We start from the raw sequence: 27,893 nt of genomic DNA, 5'->3' as shown, positions 1-27,893 counted from the left end.
TCAAGGTGGAGTCATATCTAACAATAGATTCTATTTGCAGATGTATCTCAGATACATATATTTTAAGATCTTCCAGCCATCGGACCTTAAGTGGATGTTCTATGTTCGATCACTAAAAGCAGAGGCTCAGGCTCTGATCTAATTAATCATCTCCCACTGGAGAGAGGAGGCTGTGGGTGTGGCCGGGGGAGAAAGGGATGAAATGGAAACAGAGGAGAAGGAGAGGACGAGGAATAAGCACTGGATCCACTTCGGAGACGCCGAACAAACTCAGTCACACTGACTCTTGTGCAAGGTGGGTTTCACTATCCAGCTCAGTCACACATCTGTCCAGATACTGTGCACTGTGCACAAAACCACTGGAAAAGCCTAAGGAACTCTCTGACAAAAACCTGCTGCTTCACTCTGATATCCAACCGATTCAAAGAGGAACTGAAGTCAGGTTTTTAAAGCCTTTGTAGACAAACTGACGCTGACAACAGAAGCCGGGTGCTACAGGTGTCACTGGTGCTTGTGAAGATTTCACACTTTGTAGTCAGATTCTGAAGCCAGCTACAGTTGGGCTTGTGTTTTCAAAGCAGGAATGTGTTTTATCAGCAAAATGAATCAACAGTGAGATTAAATATGATCCGAGTCTTTCTCTTGTGTGATTCTCATATAAAAAACCAGCTGGCAGAGATAAGAATCTGGTTTGAGACAGACAGCCAATATATCAAGTTGTGATGTTGTGAGACAATAACGTGTAAGGACTGAAAATTCATCCCTGCAGGACGTCCAACTTCGTCATGAACGGAAACATGTTCATCATTTGTTATTTATTTTTACACCTTTGTTTCCGCTGTTACAAATTTTACATAGTCATATTATGTATATGTATGTGTAGTATAATGCACTATAATGCACAATGAATGAAGTATATATACCTCACATACTTCTTATTCATATTCTATATCAATCTTCTCTAGCTGTGCACATATCTGAAACCCAATTTTCCTGTGGATGAATATCAGTTCTTCTGATTCTGACTCTTTGAGGTTCCTGTTCAGGTCCCAGTCCCCTGCAGCATCCTACCTTTTGACAGAAGTGCTGGGTAGTGATGCTGAACACGTCCAGGCAGAGGGAAGCCTTCTTCAACTGGGCCTGGAGGCTCAGCAGCTGCAGCGCCTGCTGCTCGCAGCGCTCACGCAGCTGCTGGATCAGAGCCCGGTCCAGCTCCTGGGCCCGGTCGGTCCGGACCGAACCATGAACCGCTGCCGTCGGCCCACGAGCTGAGGAACGGAGCAAAGGGATCAATACAATATACTTTAATGATTTCATGAATATGAGACTGGTGAAAGGTTTTTAAATAAATATACTAACTATATACTCACATTAGAACAAGTCGACCATTTGTTTGAACTTTATCATATACATAACATTTGATTACACATTTATGAAAACGCTGAAGATTTTAAAGTGTATAGAAACACACCAAGCAACGATCATTTTAATAATTGATAAAGAAATGTATCAAGCAACATTTTAAAATGTCCGGGACACCCTACTATTGAATTGTTTTATATTAAATTGAATATATTTTCTGCTTTCCACTGTGGTGGGAAGCAAAACGACAATAACAACATATCATCTCATCCAACGCACACACACACACACACACACACACACATACATACACAAACAAAGAAATCTCTGATTGCCTGGTTGGTAATAAACTGTTGACAGTTATTTTATTTTTCTTGTGGTTCTTGTGTCCGGCTGCTTTCTGAGAAACAGATAAAATGCTGACGTGTGGTAATCTGACCCGCCTGGATTCCACTGAAGGAGCTACTGCAGCCTGTTGCTATGGCAACAGCAGGGCGGCCTTGTGATGAAGTGCAGAGCGAGAGAGAGAGAGAGAGAGAGAGAGAGGGGACATTTTAAAGATGCAGTGGCAGCTACACTACACTATTGACTATTGCTTGCTATGACACACCCACACACACCCACACACCCACACACACACACACACACACACACACGCACAAACACACACACACACACACACACACACACACATACACACGCACACACACAGAGCAGTTTCATGTTCTGTCAGACTCACCAGGGGACTGAGGTTTGGGTGAAACCACTGCAAGTCTTTTAGGGGACGACTTCGATGGCATCACAGCGTCCGTGTCCTTCGACATCTCTCTCCTAGAGGCTGTGCAGTAAAGAAAACTATATGTTAAATAAATACGTTATGTATTTGTTTTTCTCTCATAAATATTGTTTTCAAAAATACATTATCAGTTAGTATGGCATTATCTGTGTAGTGGTTAAAAGCACTTTTACTCTTATATACTTAAACTTAAATCAATACGGGAAAAATAGATTAATTTTTATTCTTTCACTAAACAATTTATTTGCAAACTGAGATTTTACAAATAAATATAATATATATTTATTTGATTCATATTGATTAACTACATTGAAACTCATGAATGCATCATTGCTGATCAGTGACCTCCAGGTGGCGTAACTGCTCTGTTGCAGGAGGCAAAGGCAAAAACAGCGGCCCCACACAGAAATACCCCCTGTGACCACTAGATGGTGTAGATTTTCCATATTGAAGCAAAAATTGCCAAAACAGGCAACAAGGTTCACCTCACAAAGCAGAGAGGGATAATATATATATATATATATATATATATATATATATATATCAGGGAACAGTATCACTGAGGTGATGCAACGATGAGCAACAGTTAAGATGAATCCTGATTTGTTTTCAGGTTTATTGTTTATCTCTCTGAATTGAATGTTAAGCAGTGGACTGGTTCTGGGATCGGGGCAGTCGATGATCCTACGTCTCTGTCTGCTCCTCATGTAGATACTTTAACTGTCTTCTAAACACCAGGTGGGACGAGTGGTGGCTTGTGTCTCTCATCTCGTCAGGTGATGGTGGTGCAGTGTGTTATTTTCCTTTCTGTCGGCTGCCTGTCGTGAGTCAGAAGGAATTCAGCGGAATTGCAGGTTTTGCTTTGTGTGTCTTTTTAAGGCTCACACCCCCTGGAGCTCTTCCCTTTGATTGTCACCTCGTCCGACTTTTTGAAGCTTCGTTCTTTTTGTTAACGTGGGAAAAACTCATTTGGTTGATGATTCCTGTTCAGTCAGTTTAGCTCCGTGAGTTAAATGAAGACTCTACATATACAAACAAACTTTACATGAGTACCTGCAGGGAGTTTCCTCACAAGACCCAACTCGCAGAGGCAACTTAGAGTAACACCCATGGACTAAATTATTAAATTCATAAACAGTGTTTACTTGTGGTTTCCTTTGATCAATTTTATATCTAGAAAATGTCCTCTACTTGGTGACTTTTTCTCTGAGAACAATATAGGTAATATTTAATTTATATGTTCAAGGTCTTATTGAGGTGAGGAATGTCAACCAAGCCATTTAAACAAACTAAATGTACACAAGCAACATTATTAAAAACTATATGAATCCCTTAATTCATCTATTTCTGCATTTAATTCTGAACCATGTAGAACAATCTCATATCTGGTAACCCTCGTGCAGAATGTATGTCTGCTAACACACAATAAACCAGCCTGTGTAAACTACACCACTGACCGACTGTCTTTGTGTCTCTTATGCAACTCAGTGATGATATCAGTTTGCAGAGGAGTTGTTGTGTTGGTGCCGACGCCTCCGAGCCGCTCAGCCAACGCTCACACATCCTGTCTTGGTGTCATTTGATCACCAGGAACAACGACCTTGACCGATGACCTTGTTGCAGCAGACACACACCCACCACCACAGACACACACACAGACAGACATTCATCCTGTCTCCACAGACATTGATGTGTGGTGGGGGACGTACCCATCGGTGAGGAGCGCTGGGGGGGCAGAGAGCGGCGCTGGAGGCTGGGGGTGTTGGGAGGATGCGCTCGGCTCGGACCATGTGGAGCTTCACCAGGGGGTTGTTTGTGTGACTGGGTTTCATCGCTGCCACTGCTGGGATCTGAAGATCAGGAGAAAGAAACAAGATGTGGATTTACTTTTTGTTTGAATGATTCATATTTAAATCGAAATACAAGTGTTGGGCAACCGTGAGATGCACAAACTCCATAGTAGGCATGAATCATATAAAAGAGACACTGCACAACACATTTAATACTTAATTTGCCTTTTGCTTTAATCCACCAATGCTTGGAATGAGCTGCAAGATATTTTAAACATTAGCCTCTCTTGGTGTTATAATACAATAACACCAAGAGATGCTTTCTTAATTTCCATCTGGCATTTATTCCATTGATTCCCAGTATGTTTCTGTGTGTGTTTTGTGCTTAAGTCTGTTTTGTGTGTGTTTTCTGTCCGTGCTTGTATTCATATGTGAAACTTTTTCTTTTTATTTGCGTATTCTTAACCAAGACTTTCTCGCAGAACATATATATTGTATCTTAAAATGAAATAAATTAAAATAAAAGGGGGTTGGTCTTGTATCGTTCTCTTAATAATGCATTTTTATACATTGGGTTATTGTTTCATTCTTTAAATTTTTTCATATGGGGGGGTATGATGTTATAGCTATTATTTGTATAATTTACACATTTATCAGTAAAGAAATGTATCAATGAAAACAAATGCAGTGTATTTTCACTTACAAAACGTAGAGAGCATCATTTGTTGAGTGCTGTAAATCTACTCTCACTGGCCTACAGGATAAAGAGTTCTTTCCAGGTCAGTGATATTTATCTAACATTTTTGTTTTCCTGTTATATTTTAGGACGAAGTATCAGCAGATCACAATCGCTCTATTTTTCCCTGGAGAGTATTTTGTTTTCTTTCTCTAAACTGCAGAAATTCACCGGGAGAGAAGAAAGCAAGTTGAGGCAAACATCTTAATTATTCATAACAGCTGTTATAACGCCTCAAGCTTTCTGTGAATAGAAAAAATGCTTCGATTCATAGATGAACTGAGACTGTAGCGAGGAGCGGTCCAACATCAAAACACTGAGAACACAGAACTGGAGGATCTTTGTGTTTGTGATGTATCGTCACTCTGATGTTTTCTCTCATACCATTTCATCATTAACTCTCAGTCTCTGGGATTCCAGTAAATAGACAATCCAGCATTTGGGCTGATGTGAAGCTCTAATTACTCATCATGAAATATTCAGCTCCTCAATGAATCGCAGCGCTGCAGTGACAGGTAACTGAACCCGCTCAGAGAGGAAAGAACGACAGGTTTGTGCATTCAAATCATCACAAACTGATCTGAGGCAGAACAGGTTCAACTGGGCTGAAAACAGGATTAATAACAAGCTGTTGTATGGAAATATAAGATATGGTATCGAACAGGGTCACAACCAAATTACTAGATATGATTAATAATGCAGATTAGATAGCAAAGTGCCCAGAGGACCTGAATGGAAGCTCCACTGGGATCCCGGTATCTCTCTCTCCTCACAGTAAGAATTCACCTGGGAGAGTCAGTTTACACAGATTGAGGCTGAGCAAAGAAGCTGATTGGCTGCGGGAGACGACCGGAGGCGGACTCACAGCTCATCACTTGTTTCTATCCTGCATGTTCACTGCATATCCATCCCCCTGCTCTAAGAATCCTGTGCTCAGTGTTCAAACCAGTGAGAAGCAACACGGCCAAAACCCGGCTGGTGACTAATTCACAGGATGTGAGGGCGGACAGAGAACAGACACATTTTGTTTTTCCTTTGCAATAAGGTGTTTCTTAGCTATACCTTCTGAATGTACAATTCTCATATCTTCTTTCTTCTAATTCTTAATCTGAACAAGCTTTTCCTCAATTAAACAATCTATAAATACTGGGAAAAGACACATTCAGGCAGGATATGAAAGGAATGACATGGTTTGTCGTTTTTTCTTTTTGTAAACTCAAATTTTAAGAGAGACAAGAAAATAAAATGCTATAGAACGCCGATGGGCTGATAAGTGAAATTCGTTATATATTATTTCAGGCGACAAAAACTGTTTAACTAGACTAAGGATGACTGGGACAATAATTCATTCTGGGAATTTGTCTCCTTTCCACCCTTATTACGAAAAGCACCAGAACTCTAAATTGCCTCTAAATTAATTTTCTCAAACTTTCTACATTAAAATCCTCTGAGACCTGACACACTGACAGTGGGGGTCACCATGAACTGCATTGAAGTGCAAATCTGTTGTACAGTGAAGTTTAAAAGCCTTCACATTGTTACACCCCACAGTTTTTAAATCAGATTTCCTCTTGAGAAGATGAACTGAAAATAAATGAATAAATGTCCCTCTCAGTCTCCAGAGACGTCTCAGACACTTTGAAGACTTCTCTTCCAGCGGGGATGAGACTGATCCACATGAAAAGAGGCTTAATATTTATAACAACCCACGGAGAAAGTTGAGCTGCTTCAACGACCGTGAAGTCTGACTTGGAACTGGGACGCAGAGCTTAACTATGTATCATAAAGTGAATATGAGGTAGCAGCTACACCAACGTCTGAAAAGAAGGATCAAGGTGACATTGAAATAGTTTGTTCTTTTCTGACCAACAATTCAAAGCCAAAAAAAATTAAATAAACATAAATTATCAAATAGAAGGATCTGGAAACAATGAATGTTTGACAATTCTACTTCATGGACGGCCTTAAAAATACTGAAATCCGGTTGGTACTTCTAACATCAACTTCCTGACAAACAAACGGACTGAGGTAAAAACACAATTTCCTTGGTGGAGGTATTAATCGTGTGTTTCAAGAGGAAAACAGACCGAAGAGCCAAACACAACAGATTCATCGTGACCCTTGAATCTTGTCGTCAAACAACTCCACCCAACAACAGACACACAAACATAATGTCTGCTCCCACGGAGTTAACTGGGCAGATAAATCCCATGTGTCACGTCTTACTGGGGCGCATCACCAGTACATGTGGTTGCAGTCGAGACATACGGGTGCATGCTAAGCTGCCTGAGCCCCGAGCCTGAAGGGAAACACTGCTGTGTCATGGATATGCTCCAGACTGAGTGTTAGTCACCCATCTATTCAACCTCAGCATCAGCAGAACACAGAAGATATTCAACTGGCTTGTAAGATCAACAACAACAGCTCCACGGAGAAGCAAAGAAAAACACAATGAGATACAGACACTTACAGGACGGCAGCTTATCATCTTGAGCTGTGGTTGTTCTCTGAAGAATCAGAGTGAAAAATGGTACAAAATAACCGAGTATCGTGAGCATCTGAGCTTTTCAGGAGGGGGGGGATGCTGCAGCGGAAAGAAAGAGACCATCATCTGCCCGGACAAAGTGTGAAGAGGAGATTCACAGGCAAGAAAGAGGCGGGTACAAACAGCTGGCGTACAAACAGCTGCACATAGTATCCTGCCGTACGTACCACACCCTGACTCCATGTTTTCAGCACCACTTTTTCATTTTGAGGATTATAAATAGGGAAGGGGAGACTGTCACAGACGTGTGAAGGACCCTGCGTGAGACAGCTGCTGCTTTTCCTCCATTTCTTTCTCTCCAGTCTGAGGATCCTGTCTGCACCAGCGGCTCCAAGAATTCTCTGACTCCAGCAGGTCGGGAGAGGAGAGTAAAAGTGGCGAGCGGCAGCAGTCAGCTGTCGATGAGGGGAACAAATGTGGGGACACTTGAGCAGAGGAGGACGGAGCTAACCGGTCCTCGTGTCCTCCAATCAGCGCAGTCAGAGGAGACACTTCTGCTTGTGCACAGGATTATAAAACATGAATAGAGAGCTGATTTAGATTCTCTTACAAGAACATGTGGTCGCTGTGACCTTGACCTTTGACCTTCACCTACCACAATCTAATCGAAAAAATCCATGAGTCCCAGTTAAAGTCTGAACCAAATATGAAAAAATTCTCTAAAGGTGTTCCTGAGATGTTGCATTCACCAGGACAACAAATTTGTGTTTTAACATCACTAATGAACTTGACCTCTGACCTCTGACAGAAAAATTCAAATCAGTTCATCCATAAGTCAAAGTAAAGGTTTGTACCAAATTCTAAATGGTTCCCTGGAGGTGTTCTATAGATATTGTGTTAACAAGAATGAGACAACCTGAAACATAGCGTCTGTGGTCAGTCTCTTTCGTGGAGAAATACACATTTAAAAAAGGACAAACAGGATTTTCCGTGTCAGCATATTCCGAGTGTTTGTTCTGACTCAGCACTTTAAACGAATGAATCTGCTGCGGCTCCTCGTCGAAACACAAACGCTGCTCGAACTGAACTCACTGAACGTTTCCTCTGCAATGAATAAGAAAACAAGTCGTAACTGACAACTTCTTCTCTTGTGACGACACATTTCCAAACGTCCTCATCACCCACATACAGAAGCAGCTCAGCTACACTGTGTGCTTCGCTGCCATCTATTTCCTCTGAGTGGAAGCCTGCAGGAAGTCGATGCAGAGGCAGCAGAGAGAGAGAGAGAGAGAGAGAGAGAAGGAGGAGGGAGACTTCAGCGTTTCTTCCTTAGAGCCTCTGTGGTGCAGCAGCCCCCCCCCCCCCGATGAATTAATGTAAAAAGAAACCAGTGGCTGTTCCTATAGTAACCGAGGAGAGCAGCGGCAGCTGGTGAACTTCTGAGGACGAGAAGACGTGATGCAACTAAAGTGTGAAATGTCCTTCTGTCTCACGTCTAGTTTTGTCTTATTTTAGCCGGTCACACGTTAAGCTGAAGGTGGCCGGTGACCTGGTAACACAGATTCATACAGAGAGATGGTGACTCACGCTGGGAGGGTCGACTGGGATCGCTGTCGTTGGACTGGTGGCTGGACGCAGACGAGACACTGGAGCTGCGGACGAAGCCGAAGGAGGCCAGTCGGGCGGGTGGCAGGGCGGAGAAGCCCGGAGGACGGAGACCAGACTGTCCCGGTTTGAGCGGGACACTCTTAGGGGCTGGATCTGTGCTCTTGTGATCTCCTGGAGGTACATGGAGGAAATGAGGATTATAAGACTCACTGAGGACACCGTCTGTTTCAATGTCACATGTACATAGTAAAAGTGTTATTAACTCTGATATACACGATATTGAAAAGAAATATGCAAGACTGACGCTGGGATCTGCAGTCCCAGTCTGAGTCGCATCTGCTGTGATGAATAAAAAAGGGATTTATGTAACTTTCACTAATCTCACTAATCTCTAATCTCCCTATTACCGATAACTAACCTCTGTCAACCTTCATTCAGTGATGAAACCGAACCCAGATACAGTAAGACAGCAGCAGACTGTAACACAGAGGCTGGCTGGGTGATGATTTGTGATGTGAGTGGGTAGAAATATGCAGAGCAAGTTGTTCGAATGTGTGTGTGTGTGTGTGTGTGCTATCACATGCTTTGCACTTCAAAGAGTTGAGGTGCCAAGGTGCCTCATCCATAGTCATGGGAAAAGAAACGGAGGCAAAAATCGACTTCTCTGCATCTCGACAACCAGAGGACGAGATGTGCAGGGAATACACAACGCTGCAGACAGAGGAGGAATCTCTGTCCCTCTCTTTTCGAAATGATTCAAACCATTATGTTCTTTACAATGTAAGCATATAAATAAGAAGCTTGTCTTATGATGTTAAATATAAGATCTCCATAACATTTCCTCATGTTCTTATACTTCTGGTTTAAAGGAGAGTAAATCTAATCGGGTCACTATCTCACCTGCAGAGTCCTGGGGGGGTGCTGACCTCTGACCTGTCTGCTGAGCTCTCGTCTTCGCTGCAGGCTGCCGGCTGACCGCCCCCAACCCCAGCTGAGGCCTCAGGGCTCTGGGGGACCGGTACACAACGCCACCCTCGTGAGAAACCTGCTGGTGAAGAAGATTCAGAAATTGTAAATTCTTGTACATTTGAGAGGTTGAATCACTTTCATACATGTCATCTTCTAGAGCCTGAACAGTATAGATCTTCAGAGGCCACTACACATATCAGTAAAACATTTCCAATAAAGAAATATTAGCCATTACATTATATATATATATATATATATATATATATATATATAAATGTATATAAATGTATATATATATATACATTTAAAATAGGACTTGTTGTTATGAAACCCAAAGAAATGCTTGAGAATTTAACCTTGATCTTCATTGTAAATAAAAACAAATATATAGAAGGTAAATATAACTGCACGTTTTCATATCAGCAAACGTAGACTCTTATACCTGTATGTCTCATATCAGGTGATTTTTATCGTCCAACCGATAAATCAGGGCTCTTTCTTAAACTGAGAAACATGTAAAACAAGGATAATGCTTTTTCTAGAGTTTGAATCATTCCTATGTGAACCTAAGTAAATTCCAACATTTGGATTATTCCAACATTTCAAACTGATTGAAGCCACAAGCATTAAAAGTTACTGTCCTTGTGTGGTTTCAACCATTGATGCCATCTGATTGTGTCAAATCCCAAGTCTCACCTCTTGGAGATATTTCTCATCCTCATGAAAGCTGCCCGACTTCCTGCTCAGCCTTGGGGGGTTGGTGCCGCTCGCCCCAGTCATGGCCACGCCTGGAGGATAAAGCCCCGCCTTCTGCATCTCCTGCCGGTACTTGTCAAACAGCAGGTTGGAGGAGCACAGCACCGGTGTGGATTTAGGTTGAGGTGTAACCTTCTGAGCTTTATGAGCCGGTGGACTGGAGAAAGAGGATCTCAGTGGGGGTGCAGAAGCTTCATTAGGGGCCTCTATGACCTGGGGTTTGGTTTGAGGGTTAGCCCGAACATAGGTGATGATTTTTGGTCGCACATTTTTCGGCTTCTGGGGAGAAGAAGACCTCCTGGGTTCGGCTTCTTTGTGCTGAGGAGGGACGACCGGTTTGGGGATGCCACTGCTCATCTTTCCTGGCGGCTTGACCGTGTGACCGAACCCTCTCTGTGGGGAGTCGCTGCGCTCCGAGCTCAGCGACCTGACGCCCGGGACCTTGGCTGGAGAGACTGGCGGTCGTCTCTTGGGCGAACTGGTGGTGGCCTTCGAGGGTGGTGGCGTTGCAGATCGACTGGGGCTTCCCCATGGCTTCCTCCGCTCCAGGCTGGAAGAGCTGGAGGGGATGCTGTGCTCGAACGAGCCCTGCTTCTTTAAAGTGTTCTCAAACGACGGCTGCTTTTTAAAACTCCTGTCGAAAGAGTTCTGTTTCCTCATCGAGTTCTCAAACGATCCTTGTTTCTTCAGGGCTTTGGAAGGACTTGATGACGGATTCTCCTTTGCAGCAGCCTTGGAGGGGCTCACATCAGGGGCCTCGTCGGCTTGTGTGCTTTTATCCATTTTCCTGTTGTGTTCTTCATGTGCGTTATTTGTAGTTGGCAAAGCCTTGTGCTTACTTCTCCCTTGATCACAATCTTCCTCTGTTATATCTCTCTGGTTATTGTTCTTCCTGTGCTCATCGATGGCGTCCCCGCACGCATCGGCTCCATTTCTCACTTGTGCCTTCAAAGCAGCGTCCTCCGAGTGAAGCGCTGAATTCAGATTAATGTCCACGTCTCTCTGGTGTGTTGTGCTTCTACTGGAGGAGCGGGAGGGGGGGTCGGCCCTGCCTCGCTCGGAGAGAGTGATGCAGGCCTGGGAAGTCAGGTCCTCGGAGGTGGTCGAGTAAGGCCCGGCGGCGGCGAGGTGCCACGAGTCGGTCGTATGGGACCTGCCGGCGGTGGCAGGGCTGGACATGTTGGACTGACAGGACACAAAGACGTCAGTGTCAGAGCTCAGCTCAGTCCTGGAGGCCTCCCTGCTCTCGGACACGTGAGAAGCAGTGGACTCCTGCTCGCTGGCAGAACGCAGGAAGGCCTTCCTCTCTTCCTTGCCCTTATTATCCGCTGATACTGACGACTTCCCCGGGGGCGTCTTCCGCTCAGCAAGCCCCACGAAGTCCTCTCCGTCCTCAACCTGGTAGGTCTCCAGCTCCTGACACTCCAGCCTCTCGAACTCAGCCAGCTCGGGGTCGTCACACTGGGCGTCCGTGCCCAGGATGGCGACTTTGCCTCGCCATGCCGTTCCACTCACCGGCCCTGACTGAGTCCCGCCCTCCTCTGTCCGGATGTCATTAGCGTTGGCATCACCGTCGCCCAGCACGCCGCCCCGCTGGTTGTTGTTCCTCAGCTCCCCCCCGCTGAAGGGCTCTCCACGATCGCACATTTTGGAAACACTTCTGGGTTCTTCAGCGCCCTCGATAGCACTTTAAAAAAAGAAAGCAATCATTCCTGGCATCGGCTATGAAGCAGTCCACCCTGACATCCCATCAATCCCATCAGGAAGGGATCTTCACATTTCTCTCCAGTCGGTAAGAAATCAGAACGTTGAATATCGTGCCTCATGTAGAAGATGGAGCTTCATGACAGCTGGGCTTCGGATCCTGTACAGAAAAGACACCAAAGAAAAACATTTTAAATTACTTGATGAAAACATATTCAACACCTGAGCTTTGATCTGTAACAACAAATGGTACAAGAAAAATGCATGAATCAACTGTTATCCAGACTTTCATGAATCAACTGTTATCAGGGAGCCCAGCAGTTCTAACACAGAACAGTTTTCTTATCAGTTACAGAGAGATAGATAGATAGATAGATAGATAGATAGATAGATAGATAGATGGATAGATGGATACTTTATTAATCCCGTGGGAAACTGATTTGTCAATTTGAAGTTAAAACTCATCTGAAATGTATTATATGCCATATAACTGAGTTCTGTTCTTAACTATAATATACTCTATAAGGGAGGGCGGCACGGAGATGCACTGACAGCAAGAAGGTTTGTGGTTTGAATCCCAATTCGGTATGTATGGGTTTGCATGTTCTCCTTATGTTTGTGTGGGTTTTCTCCAGGTCCTGCAGCTTCCTCCCACAGTCTAAATAATCTATGTACACCGGGGTTAAGTTAACTGGAGACTCTGTAGATGTGAAGGGTTGCTCTGAGGCCTTTATGTCGATATACATCATTCCTGGTACCGCCTTTAACCCAATGTCCACTGGGAAAGGCTCCAGCCCCCCGTGACCTTTAAAGAACAAGCTGTGTAGAAAACGGATGCGTGCATACTCCAGTGTAAGGAATATATATCACTGTGAGCAATGTAACATGCATTTACAAATGTATGATCCTTGCTTCTGCTCAAATATCATCCTTGTACTTCTGTTATTATAAATCTGGTCATATTTTCAGGTCACGAGCAGGTTTGTCGTTAAAAGAACATTCAAATTCTGCAGCAACTGGGTTTTTTTCTGCTTGTGAACACATGAAACGTAACCGATCCCAGTACATCCACAGTCCCAGTTTGACTTCAAGAGCAGCGTGTGTTTGTTGTCTTTGTCTCTGGAGGTTTGTGTGCGACTGTGGCCTGAAAACAACACACTGTGCTGTGTAGTTGTTAACTTCTCCCTCTGGTGTTCCACCTGCATTCTAAGCGTTACTAAAAAAAAATTCAATTTTATGTGTCGGGAATCTCCAAACAACAAAAGACGCTGTTTGCTCAACATCACGTGATCCCTGCATCACAGCAGAGGAAGAGGAAGTTGTCAGAGTTTAAATGATAGGAATGTTTAAGTGTGTCATCGCCTCGTGGGACTGACTTGTAACGTTAACATTTCAAGGTAAGTTTTAGTCTTTGTGCATTCTGCTCCAGAGCTTTATATTTATCTATTAGTGGCTCTTAATGTTTTTTACACATGGTGCCTGCAGTTGTGGGATGTAGCAAAGTATATTTACTTCATTACTGAATATTTGCAGATACTTTTCACTCTTACTCCACTAAAACATGAGAAAATATCTATCTTTATAATATCAAGCATTGCAGTACATGCTGAAATGTTTTTTATATTTTTAAAAGTAGTCAATAACATGTACTGGCCTGGAGGCCCATTCTGAACGAGCACTGCACCCATACTGTAAATTGGAGGAAACCAGATGTGGTGGACTCCTCAGCCAGAGGCACAGAATAAAAAGATGTCTGCTGCTGACACTGACCTTCCTCAGTGGACTTGTGTACTGAACAGAGAACCTGACAGACTCTCTGATCTCGGGCTATTTCTCACCTTCACATTAACTCCCCACCTTGTCACAGTTTGTCATTACTCAGCTCAGCGTGTCAGGTTCAGCCTGGTGCCTTGAATTAAAGTCAAGTCTCTGTGTTTCATTATAGATTGTTCATCAAACAGTGAAACGTGACCCCATTCACTAGCAATTCATGTAACTATACTATTTTTGCTTATCATCACATAAATATATTATCATATGCAATATTTTCAATAGCATGTGCAATATTTTATTAAATGTCATTTGCAGTATCCCATATAACTGATTACTTTATAATCACTTTTCTATTCTACTTTCCACCACCTTGGTTAAGTATTAGTTTCTCTCTATACACTCATTTGTATTTCATTTTCATTGCTCCTTTAGAATCATGAGAAATAGATTTGACTCCAGGTACCCAGGGAGATGTTTGTCATCTGGAACAAGTGGAAGAGTGAAAATAAACCTGTTTCAAAGAGCTCCGGGCGATGGAAGTGAATTCTCTGTTTGTACCTGTTAAACTCTGCAGATCATTTGCATCAAACCCACAGGTTTAGAATGAGGAGGAGGAATAAAGCTTATAAATAATTCAGTCTCCTGAGTCGAATTTATAGTTCCAGCTCATCTCATTACATTCTGTTTTCATCCAATCAAACCCTGACGAGCTCGCCCTGAGCCAATCACCTTCGAGCAATCAGAGTTTAAAAGTTTAAAATGTCTCCTCTAGCTCCTGTCAGTTTAATACAGCAAGAAAGTGACCCACTTCCATCACTGCATCACCTCAACTCTCCAATTCACTCCTTTGTTCCTCTGCAAGTTTCCCCTGATTGAAATACCACCAGCTACAACAGGCCTCCATGTAAAATATACATCACATTTCCTGACTTATAGATTTCTGTAAGTACATGTAACAGAAAAACTGCAGAGACATTCCAGAGACACGTGTCTGTTTGCAGCCCAGGAGACCACACCACACTAAAACGCTGCCTCAGCACCTGCACTGCAGAACACAGGCCGATGAATCAGATTCCCACCCCTCCACTATCAGGTCCCTATCGGTGCTCTATGATTAAGACACTTACTTCCACCTCGGCAACCAAACAACCGACACAGCTCTCGTAAAGTCTCTTACATGAGAGATGACATGTTGGATTAATGAAGTCTCGGCTGGGATCTGGAAGCAGGATTGCTTCTGCTGCTGTGGTGCCTTGATTGCTTCTCCTTCACCTTAGATTGAATCCTGACTCAAAAATCAATGCAGCTCATAGCACAGCACACACGCAGTGGAACTTCATAATGTGACATTCATCAGCACAGCAATGGAATGATGGATATGACTCGCTTGTTATTAAATTTGTTTGTATACGTAAAGTTTGAATCCAGAGATAATGATGATAGCAAACTTGATTTATTTGTTTATAATTGAATGAATAAGAGGTGAACATACAAGAGGCCTAAATATGGAATTTTTAAATATGGAATCCACAAATAGATCCACAAACCAAAAGCAACATCTTTACAAAAATTCTTCCTTCAAATCGGAACTAATCTGAGACGCCCTCCCTACATCTCCTCCTGACTTTCTGACCCAGAGCATTTCATAATTTTCTGCTTCACACTCTGAAACAAAAGCATTGCAGAGATAATTCAACTTTTTTAATTCATCTCTGCACAGATCTCTGGAGAGCTGAGTGTCACAGGAGGATGCTGCTCGTTTTACTGTAAGAAAATAAAAGTGAGGCGTCCTGAGTGACTATAGTGATGCTCCCTTCCTCTGCCATACCATTTTCCCAATCTCCATCCACACAGCTATACACCACCATCACCTCCACCCCTTTGTATTTCCGCCCTGGCTGTTTGTCGCTCTCGTGTGTGCTCTCGCTTCTGCCACAGCCGATAATGTTCCTGCGGTGACACCGTATAATGGCAACAAGGGAGATTGAGGAAATTTATGTTCTCCCCATCAACACGCTTCCCCGAGCATGTGTCCCCATCCCCCCATCGTACAGCAGCTCGCTCTGCCACCTGCCTCCCGATCCACAGCCCAGACCTTCAGCGAGGCCTATTGTGAAATATCTGTGCATCCTCGTTCTGTTGCTTGTGCGAGCGTGTTCACAAACATCTTGTGTTTTTCCTCCGGAGCTTCTTCTGTTTGGGTCTTACATTATGTTGGAAGCAGAGCAAAGATCAAGGCCTTGGTTTGTGCAGCGAGCTTCACTTGATGCTCAGACTGGAAATCCTCATGAAATATTGAGGCTGATTGAAAATGGAGGCAATATTTCACATGCTTCAGCGAACATGAACCTCACAGAGGATCATCTGTTGTGGAGACATAAAGAAGCTGAAGGTGAGGGCTGCACGTGAAAGCAACAGCTTCACACATACCAGGAAACTATTTACATGACGTGCAATTGTAAATATGTAATATGCAAATGCACAAATATGCTATTTTACCACATTTTATGTTTAATTATTATCATCAGCAAGCTTCCACATGCTGGAGGATACAGGTTGAGTTGGTGGTGGAGGCTCCTCACATGTTCCTCACTTTCACGCCTCGTGTAATATGACAAACCTCAGGCCTGTTTGGACATAACTGTGGTCACACCTGCACAAGCCTGACACCTCCCAGTTACTAATCCAGCTCGTGCTGCCGTGTTACTCATTTCACAGGCTCCAAGCAAACACACATGATTCCAGGCAGGAGGGGGGGAAAGAGGAAGAGCAGGTTTTGTTGCGGAAAAACCAACACGAGATAATAATAGAGGTGGAGAAAAACACTTAACTATAAGATTCCAGGGTTTGACTCTCACACCTGCAGATACACAAACACCTATAGCTGGAGCTGAGCCCACATTTTTTAAATTTGACTGCATAGGCAGCAGCTTTATATCATAATTGAAACTCCTGCAGAAAAATAACACAAATGGCTTGGAAATAAGGAGGTTAATAGAAAAGCTCAGATAACCGGATGATCCGCAGTCTCTCTCCTGCAGATGCAGATGTGCCACAAATCCAATTATCAACGAGCGCTGATATGCGATGGAGATCTAGGAGAAGAAAAAAAAACCTCCGGTGTGGAATGGAGCTTCTTACCGTTCACAGTCCGCAGGTGATCCGCTGAGAGAGCAGCGAGCCCGGGGGAGGAGGGACGCGTCCAGCCAGGAGATGAAGAGGCTCCGGTCCGCAGCAGCATCCCTGGGACAACAGGGAGGAGAGGAAGAGGGGAGGAAGAGGAGGAGAGGAAGAGAGGAGGAGAGAGGGAGAGACCCAACGCCCATGTCAACATGCACTCAGGTCGCCCCCTGCAGGTGAAACTGTCACTTTATTTTCCAGAACCTTCCCACAGCAGCAAAAATGTACAGTAGTCTCCATAAACAATACAAATAAATAATAACGTAATCTATCATGCACTATGTTTTGCATTGGCTCAGCTCTAGTGTCTAATTCAATCAGTAACGAATAATTCATGAAAATCCTAATTAATCATCTGTGCCTAAATCTTGTGGATTAATTATAAATGTAAGATAAAGTGCTGTGTATTGTGGACCGTGCAAAACTAGTTACTACTACTAGCACTAAGTCAAAATAATGTAATTAAATTTATGTGAAAATGTTGTAAAACACATGAAGCACCAGGATTTCTCTTTTTATTTTATAAAAAAGCTAAATGCAACATGTGCAATATTGTGCATGGTTCTGTATGAGGCTATGCATATAGTATATATATTCATACTTAACGTGGTATAAATATATATAAATATATATAAAATCTGAGGTAGTGAACCTCAGATTTTAATTCGAATTTATTATAAATAATAAATGATGCATTCATGAAACACAAATAAATTTTGCATGGACACAGAAATAAAGGGGGAAACAGAAGAGTACATAGAAAACAACTGGCTGCATTGAGCAAACCATATATGTGACATGAAGGTGGAATGTGTTGCTACAGTAGCTAAGAAAAAACACACAAATATGTGGCTTTAAATTTCAGCATTATTTATTTACAGCAGAAAACTATACAAACTGCAACCAACGAAAAAGGGCAGCTATAGAGAAGCTGGAGATCTGAACCGCGCCGCTCCGACCTCTAAATACGTCCCCATGCAGATAAACGGTTTACACAGAAGAGACAGTTCCAAGGACAAACATCCAAACTGTTGTGGTTTCAACAACTCGACGCGGCAACGATATAAAAAAAGACACAACATCAGTGAAGATCGTGTTGACCTCGAGAACATCTCCCTGGTCTGGTTCTTACAAAACAAACGCACAACACGTATTTCAGTGCGGACACAATGAATCAGTGTGATTTACTTCACATGATGTCAGTAACAAATGGTTTTAGATGCAAGCTGATAGTTGTAAAACTTGTACTACGGGCAGTAACTTAAAATAAATCAATCAAAACCGTATTTACAAATATTTAAATGTAGAAAATTAGCCTTTCAAGTAATAATACATCTGTTTTACTTTAAATAAGTGCAAAGAAAACGAATTATTATTACAGATTCATCTCACTTCTTAATGCTGATTCAATATCTTGATGTATACGTGTTATTTACATCTAGTATTCTAAACTTTTAAATTACGTCAATAGAGGAAATACAGCAGCTTTGTCTTTTTTACCATATAATCCAATTAAATTAACACAATTCAGGGTACAGGTCAAAACAACAACAATAGTTTAACTTAGAGTTCATTTAAAAAGGGAAGAGTGATTATTTACCTGTTTGCATTTTAAGTTAGTCAGTTAGTGCAAACTAAAAAATCAGGTAAATCCTCTGACATTGCTCAATTTCTCTTATGTGTATTTACATATAGGATTTTCAAAAATCCAGAGTGTACATTATATACAGATTACACAGTTTATATATATATATATATATACACACATTTCACAATCGTAGCAGGTCAGGCCTCTTAAAGGTTTTACATTAATTTGGCCCACACGCACTTAAATACCTCCCTTTAAATATCCAATGAATCCAGTCACATTAGCAGCTTCTTTAACTTGTGTTACGTTGACAAGGTAAAAAGTGCAGTTCCCTGGTAGAGACATCACTGCCATGTGGTGTAGGGCCGTATATCACTGATACATACAGCTGCCGAGATGTCTCACACAAGTGACATCAACAGAAAACACAAATGCAAAAGCAACACAATCTCATCGGAAGCGAGCAACAACGTATTCTTAACGATGTAAGGAGAGGAGTAACCTGATGCGATCGAAAACCTGGACAATCCAATCGCCGCTTAAAACACGATGCTTGTTTATTTGAAGTTTTACGGTAAAAAAGGTATACAAAAAGGCACCTATACCGTAACTCCTCAAATAGAAAAGCATCCAAATTTGAGGGATTTTTCACAAATGACAGATCGTGACCCGACAGCAGGAAGTTACACTGCTCATTTCATCGCCAGCGTCTGTTGTTAATCTCATCCGTTGTGATTGTGTTTCCATTGTGTGGCTTTTGAAGTTGTGTTTTGGATTTTGTGTTCGTATCTTCTGTTAAAGCGAGAGACGACCGGACCTCCGCAGATAAATGTTTGTGCCTTGAGCACGAGCACAAATACAAAACCTCAACCTCTTCAATCACAATAATGTACGTAGCACCATGCTGTGACTGTCCGAGCTCCACAGTTATTGTATAAAAATAAAAGACACACAGTTGTGTTTTCTAGAACTTTCCCCAGTAACAGCAGTCATCCCTTTACAACACAGTGGAATTCATCAGCTGTGATTTGAGGAATTATTATTTACACATTCTTAATTAAACATTCAAATGCAACGGAAAAGGATGTGGATGTAAAAAGTAGTAACCCGGCAAGATGAGTGACAAAAATCTACCAGGAAATCTGCCAAGCGAAGTCGCCGAAAGCCAAGTTGAGCTGCATTCCATTAAAAAAGCTTCTATAGTTTGTAATTATGTACTTATTAAAAGTCACAGTGACATCCTGTCGTTTAATTTACTGATAAAATGATCTTGTGATGAACCAGCAGCTGATCACTAGGTGTGGGGGGGTTGTTCATTGTTCAGCATCGGTCCTCATCAGGAAAGTAACAGATACTGAACTCTCAAAAAAGTTCAAGCTCGAATATAACTTTAAAAAAAAGAAAAAATAACAATCGTAAAATAAATGTTCCTGTAGATGAAGGAACCAAAATAAACGTTTCCAATACACATCTGTACTGCACGTATTGTACATCTGCTCTGGGTCCTATCCACAGCTTCATTTGTGCTCAGTAAAAAGGTATCATATCAAAATGGTTAAAACATAAAAAGTCCATTTTATCTATACAAATTTTGTTTTCTTGACTTAAAGTCTTGGTTTCCAGATATTCATCTCATCTTTTACGGAGTCAATCAGCCAAATTAGACAATTTAATAAAAAAAAAAAAGTAATTCTCTGAGTGACGGGTTCACACGAGTCTCCATACGTCTCCTGGATTTACAGCGATTTCTGACGCACGTCATTATTTTAATATATACGCAGAATAGAGTTGATTAGGGAACCTCCTGTTTCCTCAATCTTCGTCGTCATCTTCATCGTCTGCGTTGGCGCTCTGCCCGTCATGCAGGAAGGCCATCTTCTCCTTGGTCATGGGCTCCATCATCGTGCTGGATGGCTTGTAGGGGCCGGACTTGTTCGACGTGGCCTCTGCGCTGTTTCGAATGCCGTAGCCAAAGTAGATAACAAAACCTGCAGATAGAGTGGATGCATTAATGCAAAAGGGAATTCCTTCTAATAAATTAATACAAATACAGGTCTTAAAAAGGTCACAAAAAGTACCTAAAGCCATCCAGATGGCAAACCGCAGCCAGGTTCCTCTGTCCAGCTGCATCATCAGGTAAACGTTAATAAACATACTGATGACTGGGAGAAAGGGCAGCAGGGGAACCTGGGAGGAGAGAGAGTGGGAAGTTTAAGACAGTCCAACATGTGATATCGAGAAAAGACACAAAAAGTGATTGGAAATGTAGACAATACGACAAAACAGCTCAGAGGGTAGAGTTACAGGGAAATACCTTGAGCAGATGAGCTGGAACGATGAACAACTTTATATATTTGCCAAACAACTTTAAATAGCGATAGATCTTAAGTAACATTCTAATTTTCTGGGTTTCATTTAGGTCATTTCTGCATGAACACATTTTAGAGCAGTTGCAAAGTGTCTGTGTTACTCAATAGAAATAAATTATTTACTACAATTATATTATAAGATTGAGTTCAATTTTAATCAATCAAAAAAATAAATAAACATGTGCTTAATTTTGTAAAAACTTGCAAGAAAACACTTCTAGTCTAAAAGTTGTGTAGTAACTGAGCAGGTAAGAATCAATAATAGAGTCTTCAGTTACACTATCATCAAACTGCTCTCTCCTGGGAGCTGTACCTTGAAGGCGAGCTTGGTCTTGCTCTGAGGTTGTCGGCACACGATGCCGCAGAGAACCAGACAGATCAACGTGATGATGGTGAGGATGGTCAGAGACCAGGGCGCCATCCCTCCATGAACCGCCACAATGCTGAAGACAAACACCAACACACCTGCAGGGGGGGTGAAGGGAGAACGTCAGAGGATGATAACCAGGTAACCAGGAGAGTGTGAGAGTGTGTGTGTGTGTGTGTGTGAGCGTCCCTCACCGAGGATACTGGTGCAAACATTCACAATGGAGCCAGACAGTGGGGAAGGTTCGGTGTTCGAGGGGGAAAGCAGGTTCCTGATGGTGAGGCGATCTGCGGGCGGGGGCAGCATGTCGATGTTCACCTCGCTACACGACTCGCTGATGTCCGGCTCCTCCTGAGTGTTGGCCATCTCGTAGGACGCACTGGGCTGCACGGGCTGGTACCTGCACACGACAAACCACCACACATGAATGAGCAGCAACTGATGTAGATGATTCATAAATGTAATCTGACATCTGTCTTAACCCGCTGTTTATATTCAATTTTATTCCATTGCTTTGGTACATATTTGGTGGTTAATTTTATGCATAGATTACGCTATACAAAAGTTTATGATCCTTTTTTATCTTGCAAAAATGCATAAAAAACATGAAATGTATAAGATACATTCACAAACTTTAGTAAGGCTGAGGGCTTGTTAAATAGGCGCTTCCAAAACTTTGTCTTTTTTTATTTTTATTTGATCAACTCTCAGTATCTAATAGACTTTTGGACGAACTGTTCTGATTTGCCTCTGAGTAGAGGAATTCCTTCTCAGTCTGTGAATGTATTAATGTGTGGTTTTCCAGCCTGAGGACTCTACCTGAGGACCAGCACACAGGCAGCGACCAGGGTGTAGGCCAGCAGGGTGCCGATGGACATCAGGTCAACCAGGTCCTTCAGGTCAAACAGGAAAGCCATCACGGCTGCAGGAGCAGAGGGAAATACATGTCAGCAAAGAAAAACATATCTAAATGAATCCAACAGGATAAAACAGCAGAGTAAGCGCATAATACACAAAGTCAAATAATTTCTAGACTTTCAATTTGAGAAAGTTGAGCAGAACAGCACCTAAAACACCACCATCCTCCTGCCACAAGGGGGCAGTCTTGCCTTGGCCCTCAGCTCAGCTACCTACCAGACAAGAGCCCTGACACCAAGGTGGCGATGATGGGCGTCCTCCTCTTGCTGACACGTGCCATAAAGGAGAAGAGCAGACCATCGCGAGCCATAGCAAAGATAATGCGAGGCAGCGGAAACAGGGAGCCGAGGAGACTAAGCCGAGGGTGAAGCAAGAAGGAGGAAGAGGAGAAGAAGGAGGAGGAAGAAGAGGTTTATAATGTGGTGCTGAAATCCTCAGTTTGTGAACCCTGGTTTCTCACACAAGGCCTCAGCTGCAGACACACACGTCCCCACATCCTGATTGGACAAGACAGCATGTTGTCCAATCAGGATGTTGCCGGGTCAGAGTTTTAAACGGCTGAAATTTTGTATATATACAAGTTTCTGCCTTTATGTGGTGTGACCATAATTAGTTTTGTGCCAGTGCTGAGGCTGTGTGAACCAAGAGTCACGCAAGGCTCTGACCCCCCCCCCCCCATAACCAGTTAGTAGGTATAGGTCGCGACCTCACCTGCCACAACACCCGATGTTATTGTAGCTGTTAGAGGGGTTTTGGTTCGTTCGCTGATTTTAGCCAAACATTTGAAGAGCAGCCCGTCTTCTGCCATGGCCCAGATCACTCTGGGCATTGGGAACATGGAGCCTAGTAAACTAAGGTTTGGGGGAGACAGAAAAACAAAAGCATGCCGTGCACGTGAATGCACACAATTAGAAAAGGGAACAAGTGTCAGGGTCATTTAAAACATTTAAGTGTCACTCAGAAGATCACGGAACTCTGTCAAGGCCTAACTGTCCCTTTATGAAACCACATTTAAATCCACTGGATCAGGATTTGTATTTGGATCAGCACAAATTGCATAAATAAATATTAAGGGCTGTGATGAATTAATGAAACATGTGGGTAAACGCCCGTCATTGTTAGTTTGTTAAAACAACATTCCTGGATCCAACCACTGATCCAGACCTGCACCAACGTTTCATAGGTTCTTCAGTTGGGTAATAAATCCTACTGATGTGCAAATGTGCATTTGTCATCATTCTAATTCATCGCAAACAGTGAGTCAGCAGAATATTGTTTTGCTTAATCATTAACATTAATTAAATTACCCAGTGGCTCAAACCATTAAACAAATAGCCTGGAGTGCATCATTCAACATCCTCTAAATAAAGATGAGCTCTGCAAATTAGCTTGGGCTGTTATAATATTCAGTTAAAGTCAACTACAACATATATTTATACATCACATGCAAAAATGTTCTAAATTTTAGGACAAACATTTGTCCTGAACAAAGGTTGTGAAGCTGGATTAAAAACACGTAACATTTTTATCAGAACAATTTTGTCAATATGTGGCTGCCCCATTTTGTTTTCTTTCATGCACCAGTGACAATTCAGGTTCCTGCCAATGGTTTCAGAGTATTCCACTGATCTACAGGTGTTGTTTACAGCAAAGCATCAACACAAGGCTCACGGAATGTAAACATGAATACAAACAATGCTTTGTAACTGTTTTACGATGCAGGACATGAGGCGGCTGGAGGTCCTCTCACCTGGTGGACAGGGCACACAAAGAGCCAATGGCCACGGCGTACGTGGCTCCCTCCCAGCCCACGTACTTAAAGGCCACGGGCAGAGGGCTGTTCTTGTCCAGCAGGTAGTACGGCATCATCACGGTGAGCGCAGCGGACACGGCGAAGTACGCCACGAAACAGATGAGGAGTGAGGCCACGATCCCGACAGGGATGGCCCTCTGGGGGTTCTTCACCTCCTCTCCTACGGGGGGAGGAATCACAACCCGGAGATGTCAGAGGAAGATCGGTGTGGTGTGAGATGATGATCAGATCGACAGGCTTCCTCTCACCTGTAGTGGCGATGCAGTCAAACCCGATGAAGGCATAAAAACATGTGGCGGCACCAGAGAGGACTCCGGAGAAGCCAAACGGCATAAAACCGCCCTCACCAAGCGATTCTTTTGATGGCAAATCATAAGTCATGCTGGAAATAAAAAAGAAAGAAGTTTGATTACTGGAACAGCAATATTTTGTATGGGGACTTTCTTAAAAGGTTCCTAATGTCACCCACTTGAGGCTGGAGTTTCTGGTGAAGTTGAGGATCTTTTCAGGGTCCACGTTCCAGTTCTCCAGGTTCCCCTTCACCATGCCAGAGATGACCACAAACAGCAGCACCAGCACGTTGATGCAGGTGAACACTTTATTTACCACGGCCGACTCCTTCACTCCGAATACAAGCAGTCCTGCACGACGACCGAAAAAAGACAAAGTGAAAAATGTAAACATAAAACACAAACATAAAAAGAACATATGAGAGTTTTCTTTATAAAAGAGGTTGCGGTTTCAGTTTCAGTTTGTAATTCTCTGACTCAAAACCCTGCACTCGCACTCATATACCATCCTGTGATCCAGCTTCAGCTCTCCTCTTCACGCTCAGAAGAAACAAATCTGAGCAGAAATCCGAGAGCAGACGTTTCACACGTGCACAGAAGAAGTGCAAGTTCGAGTAGAAACCGAAAAATAAGCACAAGCCGGAAATATTTGAGTGCCAGCGCAGTATTTTGAGAAAGAGCATAACAAAAATCTGAACATGGAATCATTAATATCAACTTCTCTCCAACTGAAAGACTGAGCTCGTGAATAAAGATAGAAAACAAAAGATGTATCTAGAGCTCTAGAGTAGAGCTGATCCGTTCCTGACCCGTCAGAGTGATGATGATGAAGACTGCAAATATGTCCGGGTACTCTGCCAGGATGCCCGGGGCCTTGATGGTCATGTATTGTCTGCAGAATATCTCAATGTGCCGTCCAATCAGCTCGTCAAAGGTCGCGCTCCACGCTCTGGCCACGCTTGAAGTTCCTGTGCAGAGAAAATCATTTTATAGAAACTGAATGAATTATCTGGTGGAGAAGCCAAACTCCTTCCCTCCCTTGTTTAAAGGGTCTCACCGATGATGTAAGAGAGGATGAGGTTCCAGCCCGTGATGAAGGCCCACAGTTCTCCCACGGTCACGTAGCTGTAGAGGTAGGCCGAGCCGGTTTTGGGGACACGGGCGCCGAACTCGGCGTAGCACAGACCGGCGAGGACGGACGCCAGGGCGGCGATGAGGAAGGAGAGGACGATGGCAGGTCCGGAGCTGCTTCGGGCCACCGCGCCGGCGAGCACGTAGACGCCGGCCCCCAGCGTGCTGCCGACCCCGAGGGCCACCAGATCGAACGTGTTGAGGCATCGACACAAGCGGGAGTCCTCGGCGTTACAGTCGACCACCTTCACCCGCAGGAGCTGCCTCCCCACGTCTTTCAGTTTGGCCAGAATCATCCTGGCTGGCACTATGTGTACCGATGCTCTGCTGTAGGTACTTCACCTGTGGACATAACAAGACAGGAGCACGGTGTTACTACACAAATGAAAACAGACACAGTGCATGTGGTTTTCTTACTTCCTCCAGTGAGGGTATCTTTTCACTCCAGTCTGTTAACTGGTCGGCTGGTTTGTTTATAAGCAGGATTACACAAAAACTACTTGACGTGTATTTTGAGTGTTCAGTTTACCATGCAACTAACATGGAGGAGGCAGGGTTTATGACATGTACTGAAAACAGCCAGTAGAGAGTGATTGAGATGCTTAGGCTTCACTTTCGGGGAGTTATTTATTAGAATGATGCGATATGGACCGAGACAGAACCCCTTCAATTTTGGCATGGATCTGGACAAAGGGCAGATTCAGTTTTTTTTTATCACTTTCTTTAGGGTTAGGGTTAGGGTAATAAATGTATAGCACTTATCTAAAGATGGTTACAAAGTTCTTGACACGAAAAGATCCATGAAAAAATGAGGAATATATTCTAATAAAAGACATTACGTTAAATTTGAAGAGCCAAATCAAAACATAATAATTTCAAGACTTTAACTTTATAGAGATAAACCCAACTGTTCCTGTTCCAAGTTCAAAAGGCTTCCGACGGCTTTGTCGAGTGCTCAGAGCGTTTGGACGGAAACCGAGGAAATAATCTAAAGATACATATATGGAGGAGTTTGAGTTCAGTTCCCTCTGGTGTGAAAATGAAAACATGACAATAAACAAATGTAGAAAGTGTTTAAAATGGTTAAAATATGCCTTTTACAATCTAATAGCAGTGTTTCATATTGAAACTGAAATAAAAAGTAAACTGGAAACTGCATCAATGTGCAACAAGTACATTGAGAGAACAAACTAATACACAATATATCTTTAGTATTGATTAGAGCATCAGAAAAAAAACACGAATCTTAGCTTAAAAACTGACGTTTAACTTTTCAAATATAGTTTATATCTAAATTTGATGACGCCAAGTTTATTATTAATTAAATGCCTCTGACCAGTTTGATCTTAAGGAAGTGAGGCTGATTGCGTAAAGTCCATTAATTTACATACTTCAGCCAACACAGCTTCTGATTGGACAATCATTCTACCTTAGAAAGACTTGTTCCTCTCCTGTAATTATCCGTGGCGAAGTTCTTTTGTTCCAGGCTACAACGATGGCAGCAGCAAAACAGAAAGGACGAAACCGAGATGTGAAAGGACTGCTGAGCTTTTCTCCATTTAATAGAAATATAGCAGGTAGAATATCCAGATGCTGTAAATTTGAATTAATCCGGAATTGCCAAACTTTTCTAAATCCAATCGAAATCCAGTTAAAAACCACAGCACAGCACAGAAAGCAGATCTACACAACAACACACACACACACACAATACTCACTGTCACAACAACACAATACAAAGCAGGATCCTCCACCTTCACCCTTCTTTCAGTCTATAAAATCCTCTCAACCACTTCCTCCGAGTGGTGTGTGTCTGTGTGTAGCTGTGGACCGATTTCCCTTCTTCAGATGAACAGAGCCCGGAGACACAGAGGTTTACAAGCGCTGGCTCGACATGTGACGCCGAAGCCTCTTAGTATACAAACCATTCAGGTGTCCAGTTCACAAATAGAAGCGTGACGTGTCACATGGCCTCAGGACTCAAACACTCGGAGCAGCTGTGACGATGGCCATGTTCCACCCGCACAGGACTGACCATCATCATCGAATAACAAATACAAGAGGGCTAGATGACCCGATTTGACAGCAGACATACGTCATTGTATAAAGTGGAATAGTTGTTCAAGACTTAATGAGAGATTGTGATTGTACATTTGTCTCGTATACGGTGCTACAATCACAGAACTCTGGATATATGAGGCTGAAGAGGGTTATCTCTTCTAGTCTCGATTTTCTTTGAAGAAAAACACATTCAAGGA

At 42.9% G+C, this 27,893-nt stretch overlaps 2 protein-coding genes across 3 annotated transcripts; both read right to left on the bottom strand.

The window, feature by feature from the left end:
* Positions 1-757: 757 nt before the first annotated feature.
* LOC133952075 (microtubule-associated tumor suppressor candidate 2 homolog) lies at positions 758-17,874 on the bottom strand. Its single transcript, XM_062386349.1, has 8 exons — positions 17,121-17,874; positions 10,443-12,366; positions 9,678-9,825; positions 8,757-8,948; positions 3,868-4,008; positions 2,102-2,200; positions 1,027-1,268; positions 758-778 (listed from the first exon to the last, which is right to left on the bottom strand). The coding sequence occupies exons 2-8, from the start codon at positions 12,147-12,149 to the stop codon at positions 758-760; spliced, it is 2,550 nt and encodes an 849-aa protein (XP_062242333.1). The 5' UTR covers positions 12,150-12,366; positions 17,121-17,874.
* A 134-nt stretch (positions 17,875-18,008) lies between these two features.
* On the bottom strand, positions 18,009-27,499 carry LOC133951747 (high affinity cationic amino acid transporter 1-like). 2 transcript variants are annotated; one of them, XM_062385874.1, is made up of 12 exons: positions 27,354-27,499; positions 25,562-25,977; positions 25,314-25,472; positions 24,684-24,855; positions 24,463-24,596; positions 24,152-24,374; positions 23,113-23,252; positions 22,303-22,405; positions 21,678-21,883; positions 21,430-21,581; positions 20,826-20,934; positions 18,009-20,735 (listed from the first exon to the last, which is right to left on the bottom strand). In XM_062385874.1, exons 2-12 carry the CDS (start codon positions 25,929-25,931, stop codon positions 20,560-20,562), a joined length of 1,944 nt encoding a protein of 647 aa, XP_062241858.1. In that variant the 5' UTR covers positions 25,932-25,977; positions 27,354-27,499; the 3' UTR covers positions 18,009-20,559. The 2 variants fall into 2 exon arrangements, with proteins under 2 accessions (XP_062241858.1, XP_062241859.1); XM_062385875.1 differs by lacking the exon at positions 23,113-23,252 and adding an exon at positions 22,618-22,754.
* Between the last annotated feature and the right edge of the window lie 394 nt (positions 27,500-27,893).

This window comes from Platichthys flesus, chromosome 4 (assembly GCF_949316205.1).
Source record: "Platichthys flesus chromosome 4, fPlaFle2.1, whole genome shotgun sequence".
In the NCBI taxonomy this organism is placed as follows: Eukaryota; Metazoa; Chordata; class Actinopteri; order Pleuronectiformes; family Pleuronectidae; genus Platichthys; species Platichthys flesus.
Note: the sequence above shows the minus strand (reverse complement) of the source record. Positions and strands in the feature narration are given on the sequence as shown.

Coding starts and splice junctions, on each gene's coding strand:
- LOC133952075 (XM_062386349.1), bottom strand. CDS start 12,149: ATGTGCGATCGTGGAGAGCCCTTCAGCGGGGGGGAGCTGAGGAACAAC. Junction 4,009..8,756: donor TCCCAGTCGACCCTCCCAGC/GTGAGTCACCAT, acceptor CCTGATCTTCAG/ATCCCAGCAGTGGCAGCGAT. Junction 1,269..2,101: donor ACCCAAACCTCAGTCCCCTG/GTGAGTCTGACA, acceptor TCCGTTCCTCAG/CTCGTGGGCCGACGGCAGCG.
- LOC133951747 (XM_062385874.1), bottom strand. CDS start 25,931: ATGATTCTGGCCAAACTGAAAGACGTGGGGAGGCAGCTCCTGCGGGTG. Junction 24,375..24,462: donor TGACTGCATCGCCACTACAG/GTGAGAGGAAGC, acceptor CTCCCCCCGTAG/GAGAGGAGGTGAAGAACCCC. Junction 20,736..20,825: donor TGCCATCTGGATGGCTTTAG/GTACTTTTTGTG, acceptor CTCTATCTGCAG/GTTTTGTTATCTACTTTGGC.